This window comes from Gadus chalcogrammus, chromosome 21, assembly GCF_026213295.1.
Source record: "Gadus chalcogrammus isolate NIFS_2021 chromosome 21, NIFS_Gcha_1.0, whole genome shotgun sequence".
Taxonomy (NCBI): Eukaryota; Metazoa; Chordata; class Actinopteri; order Gadiformes; family Gadidae; genus Gadus; species Gadus chalcogrammus.
In genome coordinates, this window is record NC_079432.1 from 4376700 (window position 1) to 4393439 (window position 16740).

Consider the following 16740-nt stretch of genomic DNA (forward strand, 5'->3'; position numbering starts at 1 on the left):
TGTACCAGTATTCGTAAAAAATATATTTATCTCCTTCAGTATTTTTAGGTTTATGCTGCATGCATCCAGACAATCGGTTATGGAAATGAAAAGAAATAAGGAATAACGCCTACTTCTCAACACTTTGTTTGATCTCCTCAACTGAATGCAATACTAACCCACAATTTAAATCAAAAATAACATAGATAAACACTATAGCGAGTGGACATCCTTGTGCTGTCTCTCAGCACAAAGCCTCAACCTTTCTCAAGACCCACTATCATTGTATTTCCTTTGTCTTTTCATGCTCGGATTAATCGTGGCCGATCTCAAACATAAAGTTCTGCGACGTTGGCCAAAAATGTGTGTCTGCTCTCTTTGTAGTTGAACAGGGCTAATGTGTTATTCCCAATACCACCAACAATGTTATATACACCACACAAGGGACTCATTTGCTTAGTCCCTGGACATCTTCACCAGTTACCGGAGGACTAACCGGTTCAGTTCAGGCATTAAAAGGGAGAGTATTTGACAAACACTGATTGATTCTGTTTCACAAAAAGCATCCATTTTGGACGACACCTCAGTAACTTAAGCTTAAATACTGCATTGAACCAATTGATCCTTTAATGACACCCAAGCTGCCCACCCACTCTCTTTAAGCCCTGTGTAGCCAGCTACAACCGCAGTGAAGCTAATCTACTGGACCGTTTCCTAACGACCACTGTCATTTCCAGAACCTCCCAGGGAACACTTTACTTCCTGCCTGATTGTCCGCACAGCCTGAGCTTTTGTGCCACCTGCTAAGATACTACCGTGCTCTTTGTTGCTCCTCGTTTATTGTCTCATTTCCGGTGAGTTCCATTGGGAGTGAAAAGGCACAGTCTGTTCATTATAGACGAGTGCTACATCATCCTTCCTCAATCCCTTCCCCTTAATTGCTAACCGCGAACATCTCCGAGTGAAAACACCGCATGGTACACATCACTCACAAACGATTAATCAACGGCAGCTATGAATTCTTCTAAACGATTAATCAACGGCAGCTATGAATTCTTCTATAGCCCTGTGTAGTGAGTGACACTTCTACCAAACGCGTCCCCAGGCTGGGCCTTATTCCACGAGCGGCCATGGTGGTTCTTAACACTAACGGGGCATTTAGCGGGCCAGAAGTGGTAGACCCTAGGTGAATACCCCTAGGTGAATACAGCAATGGCTGTCATCACGGGGCAGCAGAACCTCAGTGAGGTTACTCTGTTGTACATCATTATAGAGTCTTCTCAGAGAGTCCCTAGAAAGCTTACCGCTGATGGATGGTGCCACCGTACCCCATGATTTCCTGGGTATCAGTTGTTCCTATTTTAGTTATATGGCTGACACGTCGTCTTACTGCAAGTGAAAAAGCACAGGTTGTTCACTTCACAGGCTGTCAAGTCATTATAATTACCCCCGAAGACATGCTTTTTTAGGGGAACAGTTGCCATGGTGAGAGTGTGAAGTCCTCAGAGAGGTCCTTACTCTGACTCTGAAAAGTGCCAAACGTGTTAAAATAGAATAGGCCTTGTGGTGTGATTCCTGAGCGCTAGGCCTAGCTATGCTACATATACAGTTGAGTTTGGTGAAGTTCATTAACCATATCTATTAAAATGTGCCATCCAAAGAATCAATAGCTAATATCTCAAGGGATAAGCGGGATATAATTCGGATATCATTCGGGATATCATTGGACACAATTGGAAATTGTTTCAAACACTGGAAAATTGGAAACATTTGAATGAGAAACTCTTTCATCTTTCAAAACAGGCTAGGCTACCACATGTAGCCAAATGGAAAACTTAGAGGATCAGAAGCAATAATTTCCAATATTGTTATAAAAAAATGAAGTAGGCCTATAGCCTACATTATATGTATAAACAAAGTTATACACACAGCATTTGTGGATACATAGGGCTGAGTTTGTTTATATCGGCATACCTTAAGTGTTCTACCATTTGGTTCATTGGAATATGGGACAGCTGCAAATGTAACCATCATCGTTAACTGAATACATTTTAACAATAAAAAATAGTGAATAAACTTACGAGTCGGACATTCCTTTGCAGACATGGGGCGAGTTAAGCGCTCTTCAGCTGATGCGACCAAGAGCCAATGACAGCCCAGGGTTAACACCCGCCCACTTCTCAACTTTACCTCCACGGCGCTCCGCTACACTGGACAGACAGGCCAACAAATCCGGTAGAATTATAATATAGTATTTCATTTATCGGTTGTTTTATTTGTCTGGAGATGGAGTTGCAGGTTCCACCGAGCGACGGGGGCTACGAGCTGTCCGTGGTTGACATGCACACGGGCGGCGAGCCGCTGCGGGTCATCCTGAGCGGGTACCCCGCCGAGATCCCCGGCGACAACTTGCTGTCAAAGCGGCGTCACGTCAGGGAGAACCTCGACCACCTCCGGCGGGCGTTGATGTTCGAGCCCCGGGGCCACTACGACATGTACGGGGCGCTGCTGGTGCCAAGCGAGCTCCCGGAGGCGGACATAGGGGTGCTGTTCATGCACAACGAGGGCTACAGCACCATGTGTGGACACGCCGTCATCGCGCTGGGACGTTTCGCCCTGGACTACAAGCTGGTGAAAGAGCCACGTTCCCCGGAGACCCAAGTCAACATCCACTGTCCCTGCGGGCTCGTCAAGGCCTTCGTCGAGTACTCGAACGGGAAGACCGGTGGCGTGAGGTTCCACAGTGTGCCCGCGTTTGCCTTTGCAACAGGTTGGAGTTCACATAGTGTAGTTATTGAAAAAGAAAAGCAAATGAATATGGGTCCATTGTTTACTTCTATGAATGCACTCAATTGCAAGACACAGACTTACCGAGTTCAGCTTGTTGTTGTGGTGGTGGTGGTTGTTGATGTTTGTTTTCTAGATGTCTCCGTGACAGTGGAGGGATTCGGGGAGGTTGTGGTGGACATCAGCTATGGAGGGGCTTTCTACGCCTTTGTGAGTGCCCAGAGGTTCGGCCTGGACGTGAGTCAATCCAGGACCCGGGATCTGGTAGATGCAGCTACCGCAGTTACAAAGGCTGTGAAGTCCCAGGTAATTCAGCTGTATGAATGGGGTTTGTTTGTTGTTTTACACTACACGGACATGAAACATAAAAAAATAGATAATCTCAGCCTCATTTAGTAGCCAATATTTTGGTAATGAATCTGCATTATGCCTTCATTAGTCTACTTGTTCAAGCAATATAAATGTGTATTATGTATTATTTCCATGAAGGTATAAATGATGAGCAAATTAGGTTGACCTATTGTTAATTTTTGTTCAACTCTAGTTGCTAGTTGAATCATAACCTTGCATTCCTGTAGTCAATTCTGCTTTGTTCCACTTTTGTTTAAAATTGACCATCCAACCATGGACCATCAATCCAGGGGTGATTGCCAAGACGTTTTTAACACCGTATTTCCCGGAATACTCTGCCTACGTTCCTGCATGGCTCTCACTGTTCACGAGTTGTAGCCTCAGATACTACTGTACCTTTACTGTCAGGTGAAACTTCACCATCCGACCAGTGAAGACCTAGCATTCCTCTATGGCACCATCATCACCGACGGCAATGATGCGTACTCCTCCGAGCCCACGGCCAACATGTGTGTGTTTGCTGAAGCTCAGGTATGCAGAGGTTTAACTCCCAGCAGAAACGTTATGGGTTTGATTCCCCTTTCAATATCGCAGTTTACCCATCACCTTAGTGCATTCATCCAAAGATTCACTGTGAGTGGCTTTGGATAAGTGTTTACTCTGTAACTAAATTGTGAAACAATATGCAGAATACATTTCAACAAGGTGCCCACAAACTAAATAAAACACCAGAGGATGGCTTTAAAAGAGACGAGAGAGATCACCATGAAAATTAAAGCTAGCTGCGATTTTCTTTTTTTGTGTTTGATTTGATTGAAAATATGTCTACCCTACCTTTTTAAGCAAACTAACTGAGTTTTTGTGTGTTTTTAAATGTAAAACACACACATGTAGGTGGACCGGAGCCCGACTGGTTCTGGGGTCACGGCCCGCATCGCCCTCCAGCACCACAGGGGTCAGATTGGTCTGAACCAGACCCGGGCCTTCAGGAGCGGAGCCACGGGGTCAGAGTTCACCGGGAAGGCCGTCCAGGTAATCCGGGGGGGGCTGCGGTCATGTGACCGTTCTTCGTCGCCATGGAGATGAGCGTTAGTATTTCGATTGCGACACATAAGAGAGTAGGGTGGTCAGGGTCAACCATTTCTCGGTTCAGAACCCTGATATCTGCAGGCGTCCTTGAGCAAGATACCAGGTTTAAGACCGACACCTGCACCTGAATGTCAGCGCGGAAAAAACGTGTTTAAGTCGCTGAAGGTAAAAGCATTTGACCATGACTTAAAATGGTAGAGCACGACCAATAACTGATTTAAGGGGCCGATGCCAACATTATGGTGTAAAAAATTACAGACATCGATGTCGATTCAAAATAAAGATACATCGGCCGTTATTCTACGTGGTATCCTGGGGCTTGAGCAGCTCCTATGTTGCTTTGTCGTCAAACTAATCTTCCCACAGAACATGATGTAAAAGTGTTGGGATGGTTTAGGTGAATGTTGTCAGTTAAAGCATTTAAGGTTCAACCAGCACAGAAGAGGATTTACAGAACACCATTTCTAAAGTTTTTTATATATCGGCAAACATATTCAGCGATAGCGATATATCTGTGGTTGGCAAAAATCGGCTGATAAAATCGGCAAATGGTATATACCTGTCTGGCTCTATTAAGTGGTCCAGGGTTGAACAGCTGACATAATTTAAGGTACTATTGTATAATTTCCATTCAGGAGACGACGTGTGGAGACTTCAAGGCGGTGGTAGTGGAGGTCGCAGGACGGGCGTTCTACACCGGCGTGTCACGCTTCGTCCGGGAGAATGACGACGGGCTCTCCAACGGTTTCCTCCTCAAATGATCGCCAATGTAATTCAGGCTACACCGTGTGAATAATTGTGCCTTTTTTAAATAAACATCAACGTCAAAACATCCTTTTGGACGAGCAGTAATATAAGGTCAAGCAGGTCTGCTGAGTTTTGTATAAATCTCTGCTTGCGTGTGGCCGAAATTAACTGGCAGCCGTTTGACCACGAGGGGGCGCCAAATGGCAAGTTTTCAGAATAGTCTGTTTCTAGTTTCAGAGGTTTGCGAAAAAAAAATCCACTGTTAACTCCCATTTATTAAGGTTGGGTCATAGTACAATGGAAGGCTGTTAAATTAAAAAAATCCAATGGAGGTTTCTCACATCCGACATTTAGCCTTCAACCGATGATTTTGCTTCGTTCCTCCAACAATGAAAAACATAAGCTGCATTTGACATGTTTTAAAGGACATGGCTTTACTGTTTTCCCACACTGTAAACCCTGCCAATATATTGATAACATACTTTTACTATCCAATAACAACTTAAAAGGGGTGAGGAAATCCAGTGAGGGGGAAGAGCTTGTGTATTGCATTGAATAGGTAGAGTTTAGCATAGTAAGTATGAATGTATGGATCTATGCATGAGAAACAAGCACGCAACCTTATATAAAGATATATGCATCGTCATCTAAGACACACATGAGTGTACACACTTGGTAGAGGAATTGCAGGTCAGGCCCAGGCCTTAAACGTACCCTTTTAAACAATTAATATCAATAGAGTTAAGGCCAGCTCTTAACACTAAAAGTTCAAACATACAGTGATGAAATCCATAAATGCGGCATGTCAACAATTTTTTGATAGAAAAACTTTCGTTGAGTCTCGTCGCTCTCAAAATTGAACCTCTGGGATTTCTCGTTGCAAAGCATGCGAGCGTCAGTTCGCCAGATCGCCAAGCCAACAGACGTCGTCCCGGGATACTTCGGAATCAGTCCTTCTCCGAACAAAACTCCTCTCGCACCATTCCGTTGCGTAATAGCGTCCCCCTCTTTCTTTCAATCTATCAAATTTTCACATACAAAATGGTCCCCATATATATATATATTTATTGGGAAGCAGTCCATTATCTGCACGCGATCCACCATAGATATAAAACCACACACACGTTAAGAATTCCATTATCGGAGGATGTACAATATCTGGAAGGTTTTTTTCCCCAGCATCCTCTCCGTGTAGGGGGTACACAACCAGGGCTCGCCCCCCTAATCGGGGACCACATTCTCCTCCTCTTCCATCACTCCTCTGTTCAGCACTGCTAGTATTCCTCGCAGTATTCCGCACAGGAACGCTGCATTGAGGGAATGTTCAGAGTGTCTCACCACCGCCCCCCCTTGGTCCAGTTTGGTCATGACATCATTTGGCTTGAGCTCCGTTCAAATCGTACTACAAAAAAAAAAAATGAACTGAAAAGTGAGCACGTGGAAAAGGGTGGTGGGGGGAGGGGGGGGGGGTCAAGGACATGTTTCATGGTTGTCATGACGATGATAAAGACAAGGCGGCCACGAAGGCTTCGGTGGAATGCGCCCCCCCCCCTCCTCCTCCTCCTCCTATGTGTTCGGAGGTCGGCCTAGCCTCCTCCAGGGGAGGGGGGACGTGGGGGGGACACGTGGCGTGGGGGTGGGGTGGAGACAGGCCTCCGTCCGCTCAGAAGTTGAGCTTGGTGACGGGTCGCTCGCGGCCGCCGTCGGTGGTGGTGCTGTTGATGCGCTTGCGGTTGCGCTTCATCTTGGACAGGTCCTTGTCGAACACCTCGCCGGAGCGGAGCGCCGACACGAGGTCGTCGAACTCGCCGCCGTCGTCCTCGCCGTTGGCCTTGGCCTTACGCGCCTTGCGCTCCTTCTCCCGCTGCTCCTTCAGCTGAGGGAGAGGGAGAGGGAGAGGGAGAGAGAGAGAGAGAGACAGAGAGAGACAGAGACGGAGAGAGAGAGAGAGGGGGTGAGAGACAGAGGGGGAGAGAGAGAGAGAGAGAGAGACAGAGAGGGAGAGGGAGAGGGAGAGAGACAGAGAGAGAGAGAGAGAGACAGAGACGGAGACAGAGACAGAGACGGAGACAGAGGGTGAGAGACAGAGAGAGAGAGAGACAGAGAGAGGGAGAAAGACAGAGGGAGAGACAGACAGAGCGAGAGAGAGAGAAAACACCACATTTACTATGGGGAGCGGTCGGGCTGCGGCCTTAGCTTACAGACAACGGGAGGCCGCCTCTGACTTAACTTAGTTTAAGTTAAGTCAGTTTAGCAACCTGAAGCAGCCTCTGAGTTGATTAGGACAACATTAAGCTGCTTCTGAGTTAAATAGGCTGGTGTTAAGCTGCTTCTTCGTTCAATAGGACAAGATGAAGCTGCTTCCGAGTTTAATACGATGATTTTAAGCTGCTTCTTAGTTCAATAGGACTACACCAAGTGGCTTCATGACCTTCCTGAGACATCATGAAGCCGCTTGATGAGACAACATGAAACTAGTTCAAAGTTAAATAGGACAGCAGGAAGTGGCTTCCACACACACACACACACACACACACACACACAGACAGACCTGCGCCTCCATCTTGGCCCGCCGCTCCTCCTCCTCCTTGCGCTTGCGGATGTTCTCGTTCTCCTGCTGCGCCTCGGAGAACGACTGCAGGAACTGGTCGAAAATACCGAAGAACTCGTCGGGCTGCATCTTGGCCGGGTCCTCCCCGAAGTGCTTCACCGCCCGCACGAACTGAGGGGAGACCACGAGGACCGAGGTCAGAGGGGTGGGGTAGGGGGGGGAGTCGAGTGGGGGTGGGGTGGGGTAGGGGGGAGGGTGGGGTAGAGCGGAGGTCGGGGGGGGGGTAGGGAGTGGGGTAGGGGGGAGGGTGGGGTAGGGTGGAGTGGAGGATGGGGTAGGGGGGAGGGTGGGGTAGGGTGGAGGTCGGGGTAGCGTGGAGGTCGGGGTGGGGTAGGGAGGAGGTGGGGTAGGGTGGAGGTCGGGGTGGGGTAGGGAGGAGGTCGGGATGGGGTAGGGTGGAGGTCATGCTGGGGTAGGGTGGAGGTCAGGATGGGGTAGGGTGGAGGTCATGCTGGGGTAGGGTGGAGGTCATGCTGGGGTAGGGTGGAGGACAGGATGGGGTAGGGTGGAGGACAGGATGGGGTAGGGTGGAGGTCGGGGTGGTGTAGGGTGGGGTCCCGGGGTGGAGGCCCCGTGACATCCTGGGACCAGATTAACGACCCCTGGAACCCGGGCTGTGAAGCCCGCTCTACACCGGACCCTCGTTAGCGGTATCCCGCGGCTTTGAAGCCGGCGCCGCGCGGCTAACGACTGCAGCCGGGGCCCCGTGGGTTCAGGGCGGGGGCCCGCGGGTTTGTTGGTTACGGGGCGAAAGTTGGAGAAGGCAGAGGCAGACCAGATGTGGAACCAGGCTGAGATCATAGGGGATCAGACGATGTTTATGTCGGGGGCGGCTGGGCGTGGCCGCGTCGACGCTCGTCAGTACATAGATAAACACATGTTTACGTCGAGCCACGCACACGGTGAAATTAGACCGGTGGACTCTCTGTGTGCTGGCTGGCGTCGTGGATACGGGAGGTGGGGGGTGAAACCCAACACCCGATGGTTATGTTGTGTCGTGTGGAATTCAAGGGACAATGGTCAAAACTCGCTGTGTGTCTCGTTAGGCTTTTATGAAAATAAACACACACACAAACATAAGTCCGCACCGACACCCAAGCACAGGGGTGTGCGTGCGTGTGTGTGTGTGCGCGCGCGTGCGTGCGTGTTGTTGGTGTCTCGGCTGCACACTGACACATGCGTTGACTTATGCTCCACTACCTGTTGAGCCTGTGGCAGGCCACACTGGGGGGCGTCGAGTCAGATGAATTGTTTCCAGGTGGGGTGCGAGGATGTTTACCCGGGGAGCGGAAAGCATCGTGAAGGTTTTTCACGCCTCGGAAACGAGGCAAGCTGCGTGGTTTCCACGAAAGGGTCGCCAATGCTAGCATAAACAGCGAGCGCTGTCAGTACATCGTTTACCAATGCCCCTGCCTACATGAAACTTTATTGAACCAAGAGAGACCACTTCAGTACATTCTGCTTGCGAGGACAGCTCACAAACCGAACCGAAGAATCACATCAGAATGTTTATCTGAATTCCCAAAGCTAGTAGCATCGGGCTGATGTATATACTAGCTGCTGTGCACAGATATAACCACCGCTAATAACCTTCACGGGGAGAGCTCTGTCCCCACACCGAGGGCCGCTCTGGAGCCGACTCTAGCCGAGCGGAAAGCAGTGGGCCTTCAGGGGCCGCATTAACGTTCGGGGTTCCTGGAAGTTCCTGGGGCTGCAGGGATCATTAAAAAGCCCTGTAAAAAAAAGCCCCAGCTGGAAGTGACCTGTCGACCCCCAGGGTGATAACCGACTCTAACCCCAGAACCACCCCCCCCACCCCGTACCACACCACACACACACCCAGGGCTGACTCACCAGCTCCTTGGCCTCCGCCAGGGAGTCCTCCACGTCGGAGAAGCTGAAGCTGGCCACGGCGATGAACTGGCTCACCACAGACACAAACTTGTCGCCGGCCTCCTGCGGTCGCTTCTTCTGGAACTCCAGCTCCTGAGGATGAGACACGCAAAGGCACGCACACACACACACACACACGCGCACACACACACGGAAAGACGCACACACACAAAGATGTTGAAGATGAGGAACATTGGTGGGATACAAGGAGAGAAGCACAGTGTGTCACTATCCTAACCGTCCCACACAATCTAGTGGCTCCCATTTGAAAGGTTGCGGGTTTGATCCCCAATGTAACCTTGCCATAACCTGTGGGCTACAACCTTAAAGAGGACTAATGTTTAGTGTACAGTAGGTAGTGCAGGGGGATAGCAGTGATGCAAGAGGCTGCGTTGTGTTAGCGGTCAGCAGCTATGGACTCACACTCTCCACGCTCTTCAGCCCGCTGCGCAGGTTGCTGATGTCCTTCTCCAGCTCGCTCATGCTGCAGGGGGAACAGAAAGCAGAGGACAAGGGGTTAGGGGGTTCGAGTCTCTGCCAAGAGATTCTGGGTTCGAAGACCGATGTCCCCGTTCTGCATGTAGGTATCTTTGAGCAAGAACACCCAGCCGCCTGTTAAAAAGTAATTTGGGATAAAAGTGTCCTAATTAACTCAAAATAAAACATAGATATGTATATAAAAGAAAACATTTTTCAATAAATACGAAGGTATTATCTATGACATTGATTTGAAAAGGGCCCCAATTACAAAAAAAGGAAAGACGGGGTAGGGGTTAGTGTCAGGTTGCCGTGGTAACGTACTTGACTTTGGCTGCATTGGGGACACACTGCAGCTCCTCCTGGAAGAGCAACACCTTGGGGTACTTAGTCTCCAGGATGGTGATCAGGTAATGGAGCAGCGTGATGTTCCTGCACACACACACACACACACACACACACACACACACACACACACACACACACACACACACACACACACACACACACACACACACACACACACACACACACACACACACACACACACACACACACACACACAGGTCAGGGGGCTTCGTTTACCCATTCCCCTAACCCTTCCACATGAGACATCGTTCTGTTGGCCCAGACCGGACCGCTGGGCCAACACATACGCTATACATCAGAACACCATCTGGTGACTTTGGCCCCCATAAAGAGGGCCCCCCTGGGGGTTACACTGGCCCTGGGGGGGGGGGGTGGACGTGCTCGAGGACTTTAATGGCTGCGAACAGCCGTCGGAAAGCTGGTCGGCGAGACTGGACGTTGAAGACCGACGTTTTGTATCCACGATGATCAAAGGCATGGTCATTCAGCCCCCCGTCCCCGTCCCCCCGTCCTGCCTCTTTTTGCACTTTTTATTTTTATACGTTTGTTTTATTGAAAGATGTAAATCGCTCCAAGCGACGGGTGAAACTCGGACCCCGCTCGGGGGGGATTTTACGACTTAAAACCCAGCACCATGTTTTCAATTTCCCCAACAATGTAAACGAACGTGAAAGTACGAGATGTCAATCCTGAAAACACATCATCTTCTGCGTGGAGATGAAGAGGTGCCCCGACCCCCTAACGTACAAACCGTCTGTGGCGAAGCTAGAATCAAAACAAAGCTCTATTAGGGGTCGAGGTGTTTTCACAATTGATAGCGTTTCGGGTTATATATATTTCGGGGTGCATATTGGGGATATATATTACGGGCTGCACTTCAGGCATATATACATTTGGGTGCATTTCGGGTATATATATTTCAGGTAAATATAATACGGGGTGCCTTTTGGATATAAATGGCTCATTTCGGGTATATACAGTATATTTCAGGGTGTGTTTCGGGTAAATATCATTTGGGGTGCATTTCAGGTATATATATATATATTTGTGCTGTCAGTTAAACGCGTTATTAACGGCGTTAACGCAAATCTTTGGCGCAAAACAAAGAAGCAGTAGCCTGACTGCTATGTTCAAGGCAGTATGTTTGTATGTTCATCATTTACCGCACTATAGGCTTTTTTTTTTGTACCGTCCTGTTTTGATCAGTATATGCCAATGTTGTTATCAATAAAAAAACATTTGCACAAGGCAAGCTGATGCACTTCTTCAGGTTGATAAGGGCATCAAAATGAGAACGATTAATGGGACAAAGAAATCAAGGGATATTTAGCATAGAAAAAAATCATGAGTTAACTATGACATTAATGTGATTAATCGCGATTAAATATATTAAGCGCTTAAACAGCACTAATATATATATATATTTGGGAGCATGCAGGTGACGGAGGAGGAGGGCGCGGGGTTCTCACTTGTCGATGCTGGACTTGGTGTCGGCGATCTTGTTGAGCGAGGACACCTTGAAGCCGTAGGCGTTGCCCCGCTGGCCCTTGTTCATGTAGTTACCGAAGGCCAGCACCACCTCCAGCAGCTGCTTCAGGTTGCGGCTGTGCAGAACCTCCTTGGAGGCCTTGGTCAGGGCTGAGGGGCCGTGCCCAGGAGGGTGGAGAACACCGTCAGTGGGTCAGACACACGACTCTTTCCACCGTTTCTCGTTTCAAATGGTGTTAAATGAAATGTTTTTTTTTTATGGACTTTCTGTGCTCTTAAGGAGAGGACTGTATGTCCAAGCATTTAAAAATAGTACTTGTGATGGGTTAACCTAACAATCCTAAGTGCATGGCAGCTGTTTCTATAAACATTCTTACTGTACCGAACACGATATATTGTTGTTTCTCTAAGTCACTTTGGATGAAGCGATGAAAACAGAGAGATGGGTGGGTTTGCAGAGAGAGAGAGCGGCATGTGAACCACCATGGGGGGGGGGTCGCACTAGCGATCTGAGCCACTGACCGGATTATCTCTGGTGTGTCTGATATCCAGGCCTCAGCCAGACAGGTAGGCAGCCCACCAAACATCTAATAGAAGCAGAGTTAGCGTTGGTCTCACCTTCAACTTTGGGCTTCATTTCAGCCACTCGCTCTGCAAACTTCTTCTTGAAGTACAGAGACTGTAGCCTCTGCTGGTAGTGGTTTATCCTGAGGAAAGAGACGCAAATGTATATTTAATATAAGCTTACCATTTAAACAAAAATGTGGGTTAGAAGAGTCTTATAAAACTATAAAACTGACTATAACGATTTTCTTTGTAATTCGATAAAGGTCATCCCTTAGACTGGGGAGAGGAAGAAAAAAACCCTGTCATGAAACAACCAGTCAGGTGATTTAACATGTGTGTGGAAAAAAAAATGAAATCTCTATATATATTTTTTTTGTTCTTCTTCAAACTGGGATTTAGTGTTCCTTTAATGACCGTGGCCAGCTTTAACCTTGGAGCGTATGGAAACCATGAGGACGCAGTGTGTGTGTGTGTGTGTGTGTGTGTGTGTGTGTGTGTGTGTGTGTGTGTGTGTGTGTGTGTGTGTGTGTGTGTGTGTGTGTGTGTGTGTGTGTGTGTGTGTGTGTGTGTGTGTGTGTGTGTGTGTGTGTGTTCTGTAATAACTGAGGGGCAGTGGGGCCCGAAAAGGCCCTCGGGCCTGAGCAGCACATGATCCTCGTCGCCAAGGGAACCGGCGTTTGTTGTTACGACTTCCTAAACCTTCACACAAGCCCTTCATTCATTCGAGATGATTTAGTTAAAGGGAAACGCCGCCGTCCCTTTAAGGCACGTTACTATGAACCGGCTCATATATTGTTTACAAATTGCTGTCGTCGTCGTGCATTAAAAACACTCAGTGGTCGGCGACTGTTGTTGCAAAGGAAAACTGTTATTACAGCGACGAACGTCGGAACGTGCGCAGGAGTTACGCAACACAAATGGATCAAGTTAAGACCGATCTCTTCCATCACATAGAGTGTCATGTAATTACCTGCCTCCGCCTCGTATCGGAATGAGACCTCTCCCTCCTACCTTTGTTGCTGTGCTTTGGAAGCAGTGCATTGTGGGACCACTAGCTTAAGGCTAGCTAACAAACCTAAGTGATCTTGCAGCAGGGGCCAATAGCGTTTAACAGATCCGGAGGCGGGTGTTAAAATGTTAAAGGTCTGGTTTTTTAGACCTGTGTGAAAGCACTCTCGCAGGGGTCTTAGCAGGGAGGGGGGGTCTTAGAGGGAGCTGGGTCTTGGGGGAGGGGGGGGTCTTAAGAGGAAGGAGCAGGATAGGGGGGGTGGGGGGATCGGGGGGGGGCCCTACCCACCGGCTCATCTCGTAGAAGAAGCGGTCCGGCTTGGCCATGCGGTCCAGCTCGTGCTTGTGCTCCTCCAGCAGGTCCACGTCGCTCTTCTCTGGGACGAACTTCAGCATCTAGGGGGGGGGGGGGGGGGGGGGGGGGGCAGAGGGGTTAATGATTCACAGGCGTTACCACACACACACACACACACACACACACACACACACACACACACACACACACACACACACACACACACACACACACACACACACACACACACACACACACACACACACACACACACAGTTATTTAACGAGATTAAGAAAATAAAACCTAAACCTGAAGCAAATGTGTCGTCAATTCGTCTTGGATTAGAATCCCTTTCTTGTTTTGTCAACACGTATCCCTGTACTGTATTCACAGCACGTAAACAAAGCACACCGTAATTCTACAATTGTCCCAATGAAAGCCATTTCCATCTCCTTCGTGTTTTTTCAAACCACTGAAAGCCAAACAGAATTTTTTTTTTTGATCTATTTGCTCGAGGGTGTATTAACTCCTAACGCCGTTGCCCCGTCTGCCCAGTGTCTCATAACAAAGGCCTGCGTGGTGGTGCGTGTGGGCTCAGCCCTCACCTGCTCCAGCATGTCTTTAGGGAGGTCCTCCTGCTCGTCCATGGTGAGGATGGCTCGCTTCATCTCCTCGTTGGACAGCTTCAGCCTGCGGTGGGCAAACACATTTCCCCGTCAAAAAAACAACAAAACCCACCCAAAGAAACCATCTCCTTGGATTACGTGTCACTTCAAGTCTGTTATTTGTCGACCGCCTAAAACCGCCGGCTTTTCAAAGGGCTTCACGGGCAACCTTACCCGACACCACACTAAGCATTTTTTTAAAGGGCGAGGAGGAACAGGTTCGAGGAAAACATCGAGATTCAACACGGGCGCTTCCCGGAGGGGTTAGAAGTGTGATAATCATAGTGCCTTAACAGGCAGACAAATAATATTAGCATAAATCACACCCGAGTGATGTTGCAACAGCTTCGATATGCTGCAATAAAACTGGTTACCAACATCACAGTAATCAGGAGCATTAGCCGGGAAATGGATTTTAATGAAAGATGCAGAAGGCAGGGGCAACGGTGGGGAGATCCCAATAACTTCTCTGGCGTGCCTTCCGATGTACCAAATACCCAACCGACAGCGACACAGAGCAATACAAGCAATAAAAAGGGTGTTAGAAATCCACAATGGCTTCATAACTAGAGAGACCCTCTTCAGGTTTCCCTCATTGCTTCCTGGTTGTCTGATCAGAATTAGAACATTACACACACTACTACGTCCATAGTCGTCAGTGTTATCTGATCACGTGTGTAACTGCTAATGACAAGGTTTGTACTTTTATTGACTCTATGCACTTTATTTGTACAGTGTCCTTTGGTACCTTGAAAGGCGCTTTTAAAATACAATTGATGATGATTACTGTTGTTGTTCTGTGGAGCCTGTACCTCGAGAGCAGGATGTTGCAGTTCTGCGCCCGGCGTCCGTCGATAATCGACAGCTCCTTGACCTTCTTTGCGGTCCCGATGTCGTCCTCCACGTCTTTCTGCGAGTTACAGATAGGAGGAATTAATACAGGATGGAAGCATGGAACGATCCGTCTCACTCTGAGGCACGCACACACACACACACACACACACACACACACACACACACACACACACACACACACACACACACACACACACACACACACACACACACACACACACACACACACACACACACACACACACACACACACACACAATTTTCTCAGTGGAACATTTTGCATAAAGTAAGAATTTTGTAAAGAGAGGGGCTCCTGGATGCCTACAGGGTTAGTCAGGCTGCGGACTTTGGGGATCGAACCCGGCAGCTTCCGACTGTGAATCGAGCACCCTACTCGCCCACTACACTCTCCCGCTACAGAACACCAGAACCCTGGCCCCAGTCATGGACTCTGGTGACCCATGATTTAACTTCGATTGAACAAAAGCCCTTGATTGCATTGTTTTCACCTCCATTGTTTGTCTACTGCTGCGCCCACAAGCCTACTGTGGACCTACGCATGACCGGACAAAAGCGCCGGTCGATATCTCGACGTCAATGAGAACTCCCTCTGAGGGAGCTAACTTCTGCTCATGTCTAATGGTCAACGCTATACACAGACAGCTATACCTATCCAACTGTAATCAGAGGAGTCTCTGCATGTCTGGGCGCTCTTCGATTTGCTCGACAACCGTTCATCCGATCAACTTCACACTTGGCAGGGGTGTTGCTGAGGAGTCGAGGAAGTGCAGTGTCCGGTGTGAAGCCGTTCGGATCAGCGGTTCTCGGCAGAGCTACGATAATCCGTCCTGTACCGGACACGCTAGTTTTCAGTGGGCGCTACACTAGTGTGTATAAGGGGAAAACAAATAGATCAGGATCCCTGACAGACACTGAAACCCTAGTCACTACACTGCTCTATTCTGCCCCACCATCCTCGTACACGCATACAAGCACACACTCGCACAGACTATTGGGTGGTATTTTGTTGTTCTGGATTTGATTTTCAAATCAAATGAAAAAAACGCAAACGCAACATTTTTACAACATACTGTCCCAGACAGAGCAGAACCAAAACAGTCAAATCGAATACACATTCATCACCACGGGCACAACAGTGGACATGGGAAATGTTCCTCATAATAAATGTGCTTTACACCAGTTTTTCTTTGTTTGAAATCTAAAGCTGACATGTGTGGATTGAGGTCAAGTTATCGTGCTACATGCTTCAGAGTTAGGGTTAAAGGTATACTTTGTTTGGTCAGGGGAGGTGAGAAGGGGTCAGACTCCACCCTGCTGGGGCGCCACTGACATAAAACGAGCGCTCCCAGGTGAGTTTGCTCGCTGTTAGGCTTCGACAAGATTATTACACGGAGCCCAATTTGGTAATCAAATGAAGGAAGTTGATACAAGTCCCCACAATCTCGCGCCCATGTAATCAAATTCCAGGCTGAATGAAAACAGAGTCAAATAAAAAAGGAGGACAGTAAAATCAACTGCCAAGTAGTATACCTTTAAC

The 16740-nt window shown here is 48.5% G+C and overlaps 2 protein-coding genes across 3 annotated transcripts in view; one reads left to right on the forward strand and one right to left on the reverse strand.

The window, feature by feature from the left end:
* The first annotated feature begins 2128 nt into the window (after positions 1 to 2128).
* LOC130374159 (trans-L-3-hydroxyproline dehydratase) lies at positions 2129 to 5079 on the forward strand. The gene is made up of 5 exons (XM_056580773.1): positions 2129 to 2749; positions 2903 to 3072; positions 3526 to 3648; positions 4012 to 4149; positions 4842 to 5079. Exons 1-5 carry the CDS (start codon positions 2266 to 2268, stop codon positions 4965 to 4967), a joined length of 1041 nt encoding a protein of 346 aa, XP_056436748.1. The 5' UTR covers positions 2129 to 2265; the 3' UTR covers positions 4968 to 5079.
* The window catches only part of LOC130374155 (disheveled-associated activator of morphogenesis 1-like), a 31828-nt gene continuing 19594 nt past the window's right edge, over positions 4507 to 16740 (reverse strand). For both annotated transcript variants that reach the window (XM_056580770.1, XM_056580769.1), the window contains 10 exons: positions 15140 to 15237; positions 14268 to 14352; positions 13656 to 13762; positions 12410 to 12498; positions 11773 to 11941; positions 10259 to 10366; positions 9881 to 9941; positions 9419 to 9550; positions 7505 to 7675; positions 4507 to 6829 (listed from right to left, as the gene is read on the reverse strand). In XM_056580770.1, coding sequence (XP_056436745.1) covers positions 6617 to 6829; positions 7505 to 7675; positions 9419 to 9550; positions 9881 to 9941; positions 10259 to 10366; positions 11773 to 11941; positions 12410 to 12498; positions 13656 to 13762; positions 14268 to 14352; positions 15140 to 15237 — 1233 coding nt within the window. In that variant the 3' untranslated portion in view covers positions 4507 to 6616. The remainder of the gene's footprint in view (positions 6830 to 7504; positions 7676 to 9418; positions 9551 to 9880; positions 9942 to 10258; positions 10367 to 11772; positions 11942 to 12409; positions 12499 to 13655; positions 13763 to 14267; positions 14353 to 15139; positions 15238 to 16740) is intronic.

Coding starts and splice junctions, on each gene's coding strand:
- LOC130374159 (XM_056580773.1), top strand. CDS start 2,266: ATGGAGTTGCAGGTTCCACCGAGCGACGGGGGCTACGAGCTGTCCGTG. Junction 2,750..2,902: donor CGCGTTTGCCTTTGCAACAG/GTTGGAGTTCAC, acceptor TTTGTTTTCTAG/ATGTCTCCGTGACAGTGGAG. Junction 4,150..4,841: donor TCACCGGGAAGGCCGTCCAG/GTAATCCGGGGG, acceptor ATTTCCATTCAG/GAGACGACGTGTGGAGACTT.